The 15,251-nt window shown below is 38.6% G+C and overlaps 1 protein-coding gene across 13 annotated transcripts in view; it reads right to left on the reverse strand.

Annotated features, from left to right (window-relative positions):
• msi2b (musashi RNA-binding protein 2b) overlaps positions 1–15,251 on the reverse strand; it is a 277,823-nt gene that overhangs the window by 63,077 nt on the left and 199,495 nt on the right. For all 13 annotated transcript variants that reach the window (XM_055043792.1, XM_055043790.1, XM_055043785.1 and 10 more), the window contains one exon: positions 685–799. In XM_055043792.1, coding sequence (XP_054899767.1) covers positions 685–799 — 115 coding nt within the window. The remainder of the gene's footprint in view (positions 1–684; positions 800–15,251) is intronic.

Raw genomic sequence — 15,251 nt, forward strand, 5'->3', positions numbered from 1 at the left:
CCAAAATGTCTGTTTCAAGGGAGACCTAGCCAAGAGGCAGCTAAGATTATGCAACAATTACAAGTAGTTACATAATTAAAGTGCTACACAAATAATTAAAAACAGTCATAATTTAAAGAATTAATCTCTAGTGCTCTCAGTATGGACTTAAAAGTGCTTTATGAAATAAGTACAGTTAATTTCCAGTCTTTTGGCAACATACTCCATGTAGATGAAGTTGAGTGAATGGTGTTTTTGAGCAGAGAAGAAGTGATTGGGGATGATGTGTTGATGGGTAGAGCTAAATGTGGAGTAATCCTTCATGAAAACCTGCAAAATATGTGAAACTAGGGCAGCGGGTTCATCCTTCAACAGAAAAATTACCCTAAACATACAGCCTGAGCAGAATTTACATGTGACCGAATGGCCTAGTCAAAGTCCAGACCCAAAGCCAGCTGAGGAACAGACACAAAATAACTCAGACGGACTAAGTTTGAGTTATTTTGCTAAGATGAATGGGCAAAAACATACTTCAAAAGTTTACCAGCTATAATTGTATATTTTTCCTTCTCCTTCACAATGATGCACCGCCTTGCCTTAGGCTTCCACAGAAACATCTCCATAAAATACAATAAAGTTTGTGGTTGTGATGTGAGAAAATGTGAAACAGTTCAGGAAGTGTGTGTATTGCTGAATCCAACTCACTCAGCATGCCCATCCCCAGCATGAAGGCATCCATGGTGTAGGGCAGACCCCGGGCTCGCCCTCGCGTACCTGGTGGGAACATCACCTCCTTGGGCTGGGCCTTCTTACATTCTACCTATGTACACAGACAAACACACACACAAAAAGACAAACCATTAGACTGTGTAGGTACACAAGAAGACAGATCTGACAGGGCTGTCTCAGCTCTTAAAGCTGGTTTCTGTCTGACTCACACACAGCAAGATGTTTTCCATGGGAGAGAGAGAGAGAGAAAGAGAGAGAGAGACAGAAAGAGAGAGACAGGAAAAAACACGACTAAGTCAATCTGAGCTGCTCACATTTTAGAGGAAAGACTCCAAGGAAAACTTACAATCGTGCTCCTCCTGTATTAAAGCAAAGGTTATTGCTCCAGTGAGCATGTACCCTGAGCCTGGGGGAAATACAAGCTAAAGTCTTTTCAGAGTTTTGAGACATCAGAGCAGGAGAAGCTCCGTTTCTACCATCCTCTCAGTCGCAGACTTTTTTTTTTTAGAAGTTAAACATCATAATCACCAAAGAAGTAATAACTGCAACAATAGATGTAATTCAAGCAGAGCTTCACCCAGTAAAAAAAAAAAGTTTTTTGTCTGCATTCCAAGAGTTGAAGTCCCCAGTGTCCCACTGCCTCTTTCCACCTGCAGCACTCATCACTTCCCTGCATTTATTCCTCTCACTCTCCCTCTCACATATATACAGGTTTGCTCATTTTCCCATCTAGCAAGACTGACATCCCCTCCTTCTACATAACACATATCAAATGAGGGATGTGACAGGGGCAGATGAGGGGAAGAAGAAAGATGAGAGTGCTATTTACCACGTATCCATCCTATCTGTAGGAATTACAGCCGCTGACGGCGCTGCCTTGGCCCTGTGTCTCTCGGTTGTTCTTTGGTAGGCTGAGTCCGTTCACCATCCTGCACAATCTATTTGCTCCACTGCCTGCTTGGCATCAGCCTGTCCATCTGTTTGTCTGTTTGCCTCCTGGCTCTCGCCCGCTTTCTCCCCACTGCCTCCACTTAAGCGGGGCTTTCTCAGCTGCCGCGATTCACATGTCATCCCGGCCTGCTGCACAAAGACAGGCTCCTGCACCGGTGCAGCGTGCGCATCAACTGAAGGTATAGCTAGGCTCCCATATAAATAGGTCTGCAGCTCCTGACAGGCCGGTGGTGAACATTATTATTCACACACAGAGCGGTAGGCACAACATGCTACCGTGAGTTGCCAAACTGAAGAAATACTTCATGCCTTGAGAGGTTTTCCGTGCCGAATCGATAGAGTAACAAGCGCCGTACACTACATCCAGCCGAGAACAAGACATGTAAAAAGAGAGCACTAATGAAAAAGGTTTCTATCACAGAGGGGGAAGTTGCTGTGTTGCAAAGATGTGATTTGTTGCTGTTAGCGGCCCTTTTTATTTGAAGCAGACCGCCTAAAGTACACAGTTCCCTCAGCCACTTTGTAGCTGTCACAGCCACTCTGGCCTCCACGTTTGCCTGGTGCAGTTTGACATTGTGCTGAAGAGAACTCCGGCGCTCCCTATAGTCAAGAGAATGACCCCCGGCATGGATGCGGGAGCCGGCTGCTGGGATGAACGAGTGTGTTGGAAATCTCAGCGCGCTGCTGGGATTTTCATATGTTCACATGGCTGGGTGACAAATACGGTCGAGTTCCGCCCACGCCGCAGACGTGCTGCTGTCTGATCAGCCGTCCTCCTGTAACCCCTGCCACTTCCAGAGAGTTGGACGCTCAGGTGGCCTGCTGGGAGTTAAGACAGAGCCCCGCGTGTGAGTCATGCCTACATGCTCTCAGATACGAGTCTTTGATATTCAGAGCGAGGGCTCCTTGTCATGGATTTAAAAAGAAAAAAAAAAAAAAAAACAGTCAGAAGCCAGGATCTGTGGTGGTGTGAGCGCGTGGGTGTTCACCTGCATCACAGACAGAGAAGTGTGTGTGAGGGAGGCAGGCAGGAGCTTTCAAGAGTCAGCTTAGTTAAAGTGAAAAAAAAAAAAAGGGGGAGGAAGGTGTAGAGAGGACACGAAGACAATTCAGCGCCTGTCAATGAAAAGCTACAAAAGGCTCAGCAACTGTGAGGGTGAAGATTCAAATTTTGCCAAGTGGAAAGTTTTAGCGGCTGAACCTTGAGCAGCTTAAGAACACTGAGTGTACAGGTGTTAGCTTAAAGTATTTCCAAGAATTATGGCTTGTTCAACCCTCAAGGACTCTGGGATTTCTTTATTTTTTTTTAAAGTCGTCGCAATAACGTGTAACGAAAAGTGCCGAATCTGAACCCACAATATAAACATCAAGGTGGCATTGTGCGGCATGTTCGCCCTGTTGGGAAAGCCGACACCCCATTAACCTGCCTTGACTTTCTAAAATTTAGCAAAGGCAAAGAGTCTGGGAGCTGCAGCAGCCTCGAAACACACAGGTACAGATTCAAACCGTTCAGCCATGCAGCGTTCACAAGTTCCAGCTATCTCAACCTAAGTGCTTCCAGCATAAACCGAAAGGGTACTTTCTGTGCTGCACTGATATACAGCAGTAAAGCTAAAACAAATCTTTTTATTAAGGTATATCAGCCACTGCCTATGACTGCCTGCATGCAGGGAAAAAGCCTCCTAAAGGTAAGGCATTTATTGGAGCAGATGTGTTAGACTTCACTACATATAATTCAACTGGAGGCTTTCGATGATGTCTGAACAACTTGCAACACAGTTTAACAAGGGTATAAAATAATCCAAACTGGCATCAGGCCCAAAACCAGTGTGTGGTACAAGGGGACAGATGTTATCATATAGAAGTCAAAGGGATCTCCTGCTGGCAAAATCTTGCATATTTAAAGCATTTAGTAATACACATACAAAAACAGTGAAATAATTTTTCATGCTTACTCTAACAATTATATAAGTAAAATATGGATGAAGAAATCTGATTTGCAGTACCAAGCCTAATATTTTCGAGAACATGTCTCTTGCAAATTGATTTTTATTTGATCAGAATTAGAGATGCGGAGTTTCGCAGTGTCAACTGATTTATATAATTAGGTTTTCAATACTTCTAAAACTTTCCACTTACACTGTTGTTATGGCCTAAAGATCTGAAAAAAGAAAACCAGAGTGACTCCTCTAAAGTTTACAGTGTCATATCTGGACTAAGTCCAGATAATGATGCAGGAAAGTGCATAAAAAACAGGGAAATGTTTAGATATTGATGTTTGATCTTATTTTTTTTTACACGTACAAGATAAAGTGATTCACTTAAAGGTAGACACCAAAACTGACCTCCTCAACAAAAACATGTTTTCTTAATAAAAATTATAATCTTAATAGTAAGTCTTAGCCGTCTTTGTTTTAAATAGTTTCAATGAAATGTTTGTTCAGTTCTCTGACATCTATTTATATTACTTGAATTTTCTATGTTAAATATCAATTTGCGTAAATAAATGTTAACTTACAGTTATTGTAAGATGTTTTCATTTTTTTCAGAAGTTTTCATACATAAATACATATTAGTAAACGTAAATGTTTACTAAAATATCTTCAGATTTTTTGTTTTTAAAATTGTTGTAATTTAAGCTAACATTACTACGAGCTAACGGATACAAGTGTGGCCTAAAAAGCATGCAGGAATGATACAACTCTTTCTTTCAGAATGTTCCTTTTATTCTGCAACAAAAACAAAAGCATGATTGAAATCTCTATTTTCAATATGTAACACTATTTTCCCAGGAATCAAAGCAGCTGGTATATCTCTGTTTTAAATAAAAACCATTAGATCACATTATATAAACACTATGGCATCCTCAGCAGTGGTATTTTGCCTTCATACTGTCATACTGCGAGGATCTCATACATATGTGGCTCTCTGAAAGTTGGTTTTCTATATTAAACATTCAAGCTCTACATTGAAATTATTACACACCCCAACAGGATTACTTTATGATAAATGTAATAAAAGCCCACTGCTGAAGAAATAAACAACCCTCCTTTGTTTTGACTGCCTGAAAGCTACGACATAGTGAAGAAGCATGCCAAGAATGACCTTTTCAATGCATCCCCCATCTATATTAACCTTGTAGGTAGAACGGAGAGGTGTGGGCGGGATGGACTGGCAGTGACTGTCCTTCAGGGACCAGCGATGTGGGTGTGGAGTGCATCTGTGTGAGTGTGTATGTGTGTGTTGAGGAGGAGGCGTACAGCTGCTATTAGCTTCACCAGTGAATGAATTCCATCAGTCGACTGGCAGACTGGAGAAAAGGAAACGGTGTGATTCATTTACTCCCAGCTGAACAGTCAAAACACACAGAGTGCATAGTTAAAGGCTGTCACAGCACTGACTGGCCAATGTCGGTCCTGGTGAGGGTGAGATTACAACTAAAAAAAAAAATAAAGTTTCAAACATGGTCTAACACTTTGGCTTTTCGAACAAAACAAAAAGGAAAATTAAAAATGATTTTCGACAACTGACAAATGTGAAAAATTAACGGCAAGATTTAAGACGCGCACCGAAAGCCAGTGTATTTCAATAGATCCTCTGATCAGCAGACTCCTTGTTCTTTATGAAGACTTTAACCAACGTTAGTAAAAAAAACAAGCAAAAACTGGACAATTGAGGGATCCAAGATGTATGATGACGATGACAAGTTTTAGAAAACGCAAAACGATGCCATCAATGGCGAACAATCTCAGACGAATCATTATGGTGGCGATCTCCCTGCATGGTTACGGCATATAAAAGGTAAAGGATATGGGGTCATTTTAAGGCCATGTGCACCCCGTGGTGTTTGCTCTCCCCCTCTTACCAGGCTTTTATATTGCAAAAATAATATTGTCGACATCCACACTAAGAAGCACATTCAGAAGTAGCACCATGATCATCAGGTTGATGTCAAATGGCCGCCATCACTTCCTCAATCAGCAGATTTGAACATCTCTGCGCTTTTATGGGACATCCTGGTGAGCGGAGTGCAAAGTGGATTTCCACTTCCTTCATCCCTCAAAGCTTTCCTTCTTCAATGAAGGGTAAACATCCAATTACTTACAGTCCAGGACTTGTAAGGCAGCGCTGCATGAGGGACTTAAACTACTCCGAAGGGTGGTCCTTTTCCCTTATTAGGCACTTGATGTTGAAAGAATGTGAGCAACTGACACTCTTGAAAAATATATATATTTTTTAAAAAACCCAGAGGGCTGAATGTTTCTGTGTGGATCTCTCCTTTACCACATTCACAACATGCTCAGTTTACAGCTGTTAGGACAGGATGTCCGGCACTTATCTTTAGTGTAGCTATTCACAACTTCAAATATTAATAGTCATTCTTTGTTCAACTACGACATTTGCAGTCCTAGCAATTCACAAATACTGCTCATATTAATTAAGTACTTTGTTGATTCCATTAGAATGTTTTTATACAATGGACACAAGTTTATAGCATTGTATCCTCCATTTTCAATCAAAGAAAATTGAACTGTACGATTTGTGCAATTTCTTTTTTCGTTGAGAATGCAAGAAAAACACCCAACTTTAAGCTTTTGATGAATAAAGAATCTTGTCTTGTTTCGGTTCTTAATTTAAATCCAACCTAAACACATTGTATCATTTTCAATGTCATTTTTAATTAAGTAAGGAGGAAGCCACAATAGAAAGGCTTAAGAAAAACAAAAACTCAGTGACATAACCTTCAGATTTTAGTATGTTGCTGCTTTTTCGTTCTGTAAAAAGAAGCACAAGCCAATATATAGGTCAAAACTATTTTAATGATGTAACTATAAACGCAGCTGCAAATGTAAAATGTTGTATCATAGTTGACTTTACCTGATCAGACAGGATAGTTAATTGGTCTTTAATAATTGCGATGGTGATGATAATCTCTAAGGGTTTGTGTGTCATGTTTTGCAACGCTTAGTGCATTTAGAATCGAGTCCCCCCATATTTTTGACTACAGGCTTTTGAGTTCAATATACAAACGTAGAGAGTGATTTAGCAGACGGCATAATTATTCTTTTGAAATTCATGATCACCAATTAGTCTCATTCTGATTTTCTATTGGGCACAATAATCACACAGTGGAAAAGGTGATATTGTGACAGCCCAACTGGAGAAACACCTTCCTCCAGGCGATAAAAAGAAATGCCGATCATAAAAGCTGCCAGCACAGGTGGCGATGCAGTGTAGGTGGACTTTTTTTGTTGTTTTTTAAAATAAAGACACTGAGATAAGGAGCAGAAATCAGAAGCAAAAACTGTACTAGTCCTGTACAGGTGTTCAGTTTTTCTCACGCAAATATAGCAAAGCCATGGGGCTTTTTGAACTACTGTCACTCCTGTATGGATGAACTAACAACAGTTTTAAAGAACTAAACTGTATACCTGGTGTAAATAGATCTGTTAATAAGAAAAGGCTTGAGATGTGAGTGGATAAGGTATAGTTTCACACTTTCTTAAGATGCTACTGCAAATTTCTTCCAGAAGCAGAATCTTTTAGGTGATCACCTGAACCTGACAGCATGATAAACGTCGATGAAGAAATGCCAAAATTAGGAATATACAAGTTAAAAATATTATTATATTGCTTACAGATGAAGATCATCTTATTTTCTTTGTGGTATTTGGGAGTAAATCCATCAATCTAATTATATTGCTCTGATTAATTTACTTTTATCTCAGTTTGTTTTTATGTAGTCTCTTTTTTTATACCTTCTTAAGACTACATATCTTAATTTTATTAGGATTTTGGAAGAAATCCTTCTTGGAACTTTTATGTTTACCTGGAGTATATTGGTTTTCTATCACCACTGAAGCAATTAAGTTTCCTCAATTCTTCATTTCAACGCATTTATGTACATTTCTAGTTTTGCCACCCTACTTTTTAATTTGTCTACTCATTATTGTTTTTCTTTTTTTCATTTTAGTGTAGGTACGTTTTGTATTGCCTTACTGTGTGTGAAAAGTTCTCTGTAAATTCTAACAAATTTTAACAACACATTACGTTCAAAATGTTAATTGCAGACCAGAAAGCAGTTGGTAAGATTTCAGTGCTTTCAGTTTAAAAAAACCGTCAAAAAAAACCCTGTTGCCACTCATCTTTGAGCTGTGACAACTTTTTTGAGATTACAACTTTAGTAGCTCAGCCTGTCATTTCCAGGAAGAATTTAATTTAAAGACGACATCACGGGTAAACAGTTTTTGACACGACCTCTTTGGTTATTTGTAATACAAAATACAGACATCTGATGTGTCCACCATCATGAAACAGCATCCATACTCCTAGAAGCACTTATCCAGAGATTCTCTGAATACTTGGCAGGTATGCTGTTGCAAACATCTTTAAGAACTTGTCACAGTTCTTGTGTGGATTTAGGCGGTCCCAGCTGCTCCAGTCTCTCCGTGTAATCCCAGACTGGCTCCATGATACCAATAGAAAGCCTGTGTGAGGGCCAAACCATCTGTTGCACGACTGCTTGTGTTTCTAGCCACTTGAGCGGATTCTTTATATGATCAAAGCTGTTTGGCTTGGGTCAATCTGCACAATAGATTTTTGGAAAAACAGACATGCTCCGTATGGGTGGGAATTATAAAAAAATAAAACAAAACAAAAAACAAGAGAATTGTTTGGCATGTGTAACTCATAACTAAGAAAGAGAAATAAACATGTACAGTTTGTTGTTTTACTGCGAAAATATTAAAATACACTTAAAATGTGTAAGAACTGTGTTTAATAATGTAAAAGCACTAAGGTTTTGGCTTATCAGAAACTGGAAGATGTTGACCCAAGACTATCACTGTTGACTGTAAAGCAAGTAGACATTGACATTGTGCCTTTTAAGAGCCACAGCTCCAAAGCTGGATCAAATCAAATCTAAAATTTATGTGGTCAGAAGACACAAAAATCTGGAATTTTTTTTTCCCTAATAATGAGAAAACAATATCTGGACAAGGTGAGGGACGCTGTAGCACCTGATACTCATGGTGGAAGCAGCATCCTGCTGGTGGACTGATTTGATCTCAACACTGGATCAATGAAGACTGAGAACTTTCTTACTCTTCGTCAATCAACGTCAACCGAGTCAGTTGTTCCAGCTGGTCCATGATCTCAAATACACCAAAACTGGTTGGGAATGGATAAACGAGTTAATCTCAATGTTTTGAAGACATGGCAACTTCACCTCATCCTTATGGAAACTTGGTGGCTTCAAAATATTTTGATGAGTTATATTATTTGTCTTTAGTGCTTAAATGTATTTCTGTCACACAATAGACATTTTTGAACACTATCATGATATAACATAATAATGTAATGTGTGAACGTGCTAATTGCATCCAGATTATGTTCTTAGGCTTCACTGACAACAAAACTCAAAAGTAGGAAGAGGTCACCAACCCACAGAAGCAATATATGAAGCACGTGTATGCAATGTGATCATCACATTTATACAAGATTATTATCACAGTTGGACAATATATAATCATATTTGTACAAAATAACTATCAAGTTGTAAAGTGATAGTGTTCAAAAACTTATTTTCTTCCATATGCTTTTGTGGATAAGAGAAGTGGAGAAAAATGTGTGACATGGCGAGACGTGCTAAATGACATTTATCCGAACATCAGTAGTTTGAATATCTTACCTTGAGTGGATTCCAGGACTTCCACAATAAGCTAAGCAAAGTACATTGCCGTCGTATGATGTAAAATCATTCAAATTCGATAAAATGATTCAGATAAATCAAAAACAGACCCATATTTATGACTGTTTATGAAAACCTCTCGACTAAACCTCTATGTTTTAATGATTGTTTGTTCATGTTCCAAGCTTTCATTAGAGCTTCTGCTAAGAATTTCAGAACATTTTATCTCCAAACAATGAAGAGTTTTGAATAAATGCCTGATTTCCTTAAAACTAAATCAGATGAGATTGAGCATTAGAGCCTATTTGACATCATTAGTACTGCGATTGTGCATTATGTCACAAAGACATTTCAAAATACTGAAAAACCTACCTACACATGCTTTTGGTGGTGATTTGCTATCTTTGAAAGTTTAAAATAACAAAATAAAAATGATCTTGAATGGTTAGACTAAAACCACAGTGAGTCCATTTTAATGACCCACCACTCGCTCATCAGAGCCAAAACTTGATTATAATTATGCAGTACTTTTAAGAACTAGCTGCACTTCCACAACAACCGGCTGTAGAGTGATTAAGGAACTTGTTTTCTCAAGAAAACAGAATTTACAAGTTTCCCTCAGCTGTCAAAGAGACTTCTTTCCCTGTGGTATTATATAGACATTCACATATGTGGAGGTGTGATGAAAACGCTTTGAAAAGCTTTGAAAATATTTGAAAACCGTCATCCCGTCCTCTATCTATTGATTTTTACTCCAAAATATTTACTAGTTTTAACACAAGGATGATGGCTGCAGAAGCTGGAGGATGTTTTAACAATGACAGAGCCCCAGGGGAGATAATCAATAGTTTTATCACATCCTACATATGCTAAAGCGGGCAGGCAGAGGAGCCAAAGCGGCTGATGGGGGTGAGTTATGAGATTCTTGCAAAGCTGCACCCCGTTTTTAATTATATATGAGACAGAATTCACAGTGACAGAGAAGACATGCCCCTGAGAACGAGGCCTGGGTGGCACATGAACACAGGGGGCTGACCAAGTCACTTACAGGTTCAGTCACTCACATCTGAGTGGGCCCTGACCCACTCCACCAACAGAGCTCTTGAGAGGAAGGACAACGAGAAGGTGGGCTGTCCTGTACGTCCACAACCTTCCCAAGCGGGGTGGAATTTCTGTCGACATCAATTATTCACGAGACCATCTCAGATAACAGTCATGGGCAGGATGGATGAGGTCTATTTCTGTATAGTACTTCATAAGGATGAAGACAGGGGACATTTTTTACTTTGTGTGCTTCAGTCAGTGAATAACCACTGCTCTATGATGAGGGAGGAAAAAAGGCTTTAAACACACAAATTCTTCTCCCTTTGCAGATGCTAGAAAATGTCAACACCTTGTAGAAGATCTGAGCGTCACATTTATTCTCTGTATCCAAACACCTTTAATGTGCTGTAGGTGTTATCAGGAGGGGGACCCTACAAAGGCGACAAAAGCTTCAGAAAACTGACTCTGGTAATATCCCTTCACACAGCACCAGCTCAATATTTTCCCACATTTTCTGCCAAGTCTCCTTAGACTTTATCCTGATGGTTTAAAATATTTCTCTGTGTGCTGTTATTTATAAAGAACATAAAAGCTACAAATAGCACTTTGGGAGGCAGGTGGAAGATGTGAAGCAGCAGATCACAGATACAAGTAGAGACATTAATGATTGGTGAAACCACCATGAAAGTACCACGTCTAAGCTCCTCAGTGTGGATGTCATTACTGAGTGAAGAATACTCAAAGTTATTCATTTTTAATATTTTGGAAATGTTTAAAATTAAGTCAGAGGAGAGAGTGATGGAAGTAGCTAGAAAAAGGACAGCTGTATTTTCTATGGCGATAATGACTACTCACTGCAGAAAAGCTAAAAGCATTACAGTCCTTAAAGATAATTCAGGTTTGGTTAAGCTCATGCATCTATATTTACTGGCAGTCAAAACTGTAAGTGACTCTCTCCCATCCATAGTAGTTTATTTTACACCTCATAAAGCCCTCATTAGAAAATGTTGACTAAACGCTTACAGTTGTTTACGGTTTCACACTCTGTGGCTCAACCCTGGGTCAGATGTGTAAAATGAGCCACAATGTTGTTGGCAAGAAAATGAGAGGAGGTGAAAACAACAATAAATTTCACAACTTCCCTTCCAGCCTCCCATGTCACATAATTTCAGTTGCTATATATTATCAGGACACAAAAATGCTACTTACAACAGATCTCAATGAAAATAATATATGTTTTGGCAAGCTTTACATTAATGAGTCCCAACAAAGATCTAAATTTAAAGAAGCCACTGGGACTTTACCTTTTTGTTTATCTCTGATGGGAAAAAAGGCTTTTTTTTCCCCATTTTTCCAAGTTACTCTCATGAAAAACAATGACATATGTGGACCTTACTAATAAAAACAAATATGCAGAACAATATCTAATTGGTTGCATTTTTCTAAAATGCAACTACTATTACAAATGCCATCATAAAAAAGGTCACCATCGCGCAGTGAGAACAAATATATTTCATGTTGTCAGAACAAATTGTCAATTTCGGGCTTAACTGTAAATAAAGCTCGAACATTATCTAGTGTTTTAGTCATCTCAAAACACAAATCAATCTGGTTTAAGAATGGATAAAAGTGTCTTATGTTAAGCCTCTGGAATGATCTCCTCCAAAAAAATAATTATCTGTGCTAATTCTGCCAAGAAGAGTTGTTCAACTTCCAGCTATAACTTTACTGAATCCTTGATGATAGCGACAGGAAGTACGTAGTTGTGATCCAACTTAACATGACAGACAAATTTTAAATAATAATGGGGACATATGTAAATATTTAAGCCTGTTTTTGTGGGGGTTTTTCTGTGTGAATTGGAATAAAACACTTGTGCACTTCATTCTTTCTTGAGGCTTTATCATTTCACCCTGAAAAATGAACCAGCTTAAATAAACAAAAACAATCCCCAAATGATGACTATAAAATCAACACACTTGATGAATGGAAATTTATTGCTAACCACAATTTGAAAACAAAAACCATGTTACATCCTGAATCAGAAAAACCTGTGAATTTACTTGACATGCCAGAGACTGTAGGAGCTATGAAGTTGGCTTGACATTATTGCCCTGTGTGAGTTTAAATTCACTCGAGCAGATGTTTTTAGCAGCTGAACAAGCAACTGTGGACTGCATGAAAACATGCCACAGCTGACCAAGTATCTCTCTGAATCATAACCGAGGTGTATTCAGGAATGTTGTACATTTAAATATTTGTGACAACACAGGCACTTGGATTTGGAGAAAATTGACCGTAATTTCAGTCTGAATAAAAAAAAAAAACATGCATCTTATTATCATCGGCATATAAAGCTTGTATCTTTATTTTCTCAGCTTTGTAACAGAGCCTTTAAAGCTGTTTGAAGGATTATTTCTGTTCAGCAATTGTACTAGTTGTAGAAAAGACACACTGCGTTAGAACATTATGGAAAATTTAAAGAAATAAAATGATAAAAAGCAACCAAAACAAAATTCAAGCACTTAACCAAGTAAATAAATCAGCAATTTTCAGCAAATTTGAATTGGTAAATTGTAAGAAATATAAAAATATTCACAATAAACCTTGTTCAAACTTGAAGTTACAGTGACCATTACAAGTATCCACTTTCAACTTAGACACTGAGACTATGATTTTTATTTTTTATTTTTCCACCATTGATATGGCATTTATCCTTTACAATTTTACTACAAGTGAAAAAAATGTTTGAGGCAAAATATAAAACAGACAAGATATTGTTGATTCCCCTTCCGATGCATCATCAATTATACAGAATATCTCAATGCATTGAAGTTGGTTTAATATATATAATAAGACATTGGCACATTAAAAATGAATTCTTTCAAAATGCAGACCTTTCTCTTCGTCATTTGTTTTTGATTGAAATAGAGTTCAGTTATATAGTTGGATCGTCCTCAGACTTGCTCACTTCCAATGTGTAGCATTGGATGCTACACAAAGAATCAAAAGGATCTCCTTCTAGCAAGGTACCAGTCAAGAGAAGGTTACAAAAATACTCCACAGTAACATTTATATGGGAAAAATTAGATGTTATTCCAAAACAATGAAAACACAAGTTGGAAACTGTTCAATGAGGCTCTTACGAGATTTCAATTCACAGGTGTTTCACAGGTGTGGCAGTGACCCTCCGGTATTTTTAATGAGAGATGTTATCAAGAGGAGACACGGTATGAAATCATGGTTGAAAAATAAAAGCTCTTTTTCCAGAGAAAACACTCAGGGATGGCTACAGTCCCCTAAAACCTTCTTAAATACTGAAGGCAGAGAAGTGCAACGGAGACATGTTGGTAGACTTTAGATGTTGCCAGAAAGCTGAAGAGGAAATTCATTTTTCAGCATCACAGTGAGTGAAAAATCATCAAAAGAAAGACGTTGGAATGGCCTTAACTCTTGAACTTATGATGCATGCATATCTCCTATTAAAGAACATTAAATGTTGTAGTTGATTCAAAATATTTTTGACAGAATATTAGAATGTCAAACATGTTATTGAAATTGTATTACAGCTTTCTTAGTTGTACAGATTAATTGCACTAGCTATATGACATATTAAAGACTGAGAAAGTTTGAAAATAATTTCTTATTTCAGTTTATTTTTTAATCACAAAACTTTAAATTTTAATAAGAGCCTCTGTTCCTATTAAGAGCCACTGTTAACACAATGCCCTTGTTGTACTTACGGCTAAATAACCATATCTGCATGTTCTGAGAAATCAATGCATTCTTCCACCATTTAATTTGAAACATAGTTTTACAGAATAAAATAAACCCTTTTATAAATTGATAATTGTGCTATTATTGAACTATTTATTCGGCGCATTCAGTCTGTTAATTAGCACTTCTGTTTCCACTCTAGTCATCAGCAAATTACTGGACAGTGCTTAACAAATGCTTTTGTGAGAGTATTTTTCCACCTGATTCAAGGTGGCAGAAGTGAGACTTTATTTGGAAATAATGTGTCACTTGCTTGTAAAATCCAAACTGGGACTTGTTGACATTTGGTATATTCACATGTGACAGTTTTTTACATTTCTTATTTTTTTGGGGGGTTTCCACTGATGAACATCAGCATGCCAAAGGATCTGACAGAGTATAGCATCGAGTATTGTCATTTCTGCCATAGATTTAGGTTTCAGTTTTTGCAGGAATGTGACACCATGTGAAGGCTACGCCGGGATGCGTACTGGGGTCATATGTGACTTGGTCTGTTCCCAGGTGAGGAAGGTTATACTACTCCGGTTCTGTCAATCAGGCAGTCAGTCAGACTGCTGGTTTCAGGTGGAGGCCTGGGAGTGAGTGCACACTCGGAAAGAACGGTGGTGAGACAAGTACTCCCTCCAGTCAATCACGGCCCACGAAGCTGTTCAAATGATGCAGGATTTCTCAAGAGGCTCACAGGATGGACGTGGGCGAAGGAGGCCCTAATGTCACACTCGCTACACCGAGGGCGGACCTTGTCAATTTATCATACGTGACTGACTTGATGGCTTTGAAAGTTGCAGCAGAAACTCTGAAAGGACCGTACGACTGGTGTAAATAAAACCAGCATCGCTGGCACTCAGCAGAAGGTGTTAATCCCTGACTAATGAACTCTGCCTCTGCCAGTAGCTTTCTTCTTGCACCCTTGGACATCCCCACCTGTGCTTGTGTGTTTGTGTGAGCGCATGTGGCAATGGAGGGAGAAAAAGAGGGGAGCGTAGAAACGAGAGGAGAGGGACAGACTCCACTCTCCTGTCCCTTCAGCCTGACAGGCAGAACTCAGCCGCACAATTTCACGGTTTGTGGGCAGTACACA

The sequence above is a fragment of the Poeciliopsis prolifica genome, unplaced genomic scaffold, assembly GCF_027474105.1.
Source record: "Poeciliopsis prolifica strain line A6 unplaced genomic scaffold, Auburn_PproV2 SCAFFOLD019, whole genome shotgun sequence".
NCBI lineage: Eukaryota > Metazoa > Chordata > Actinopteri > Cyprinodontiformes > Poeciliidae > Poeciliopsis > Poeciliopsis prolifica.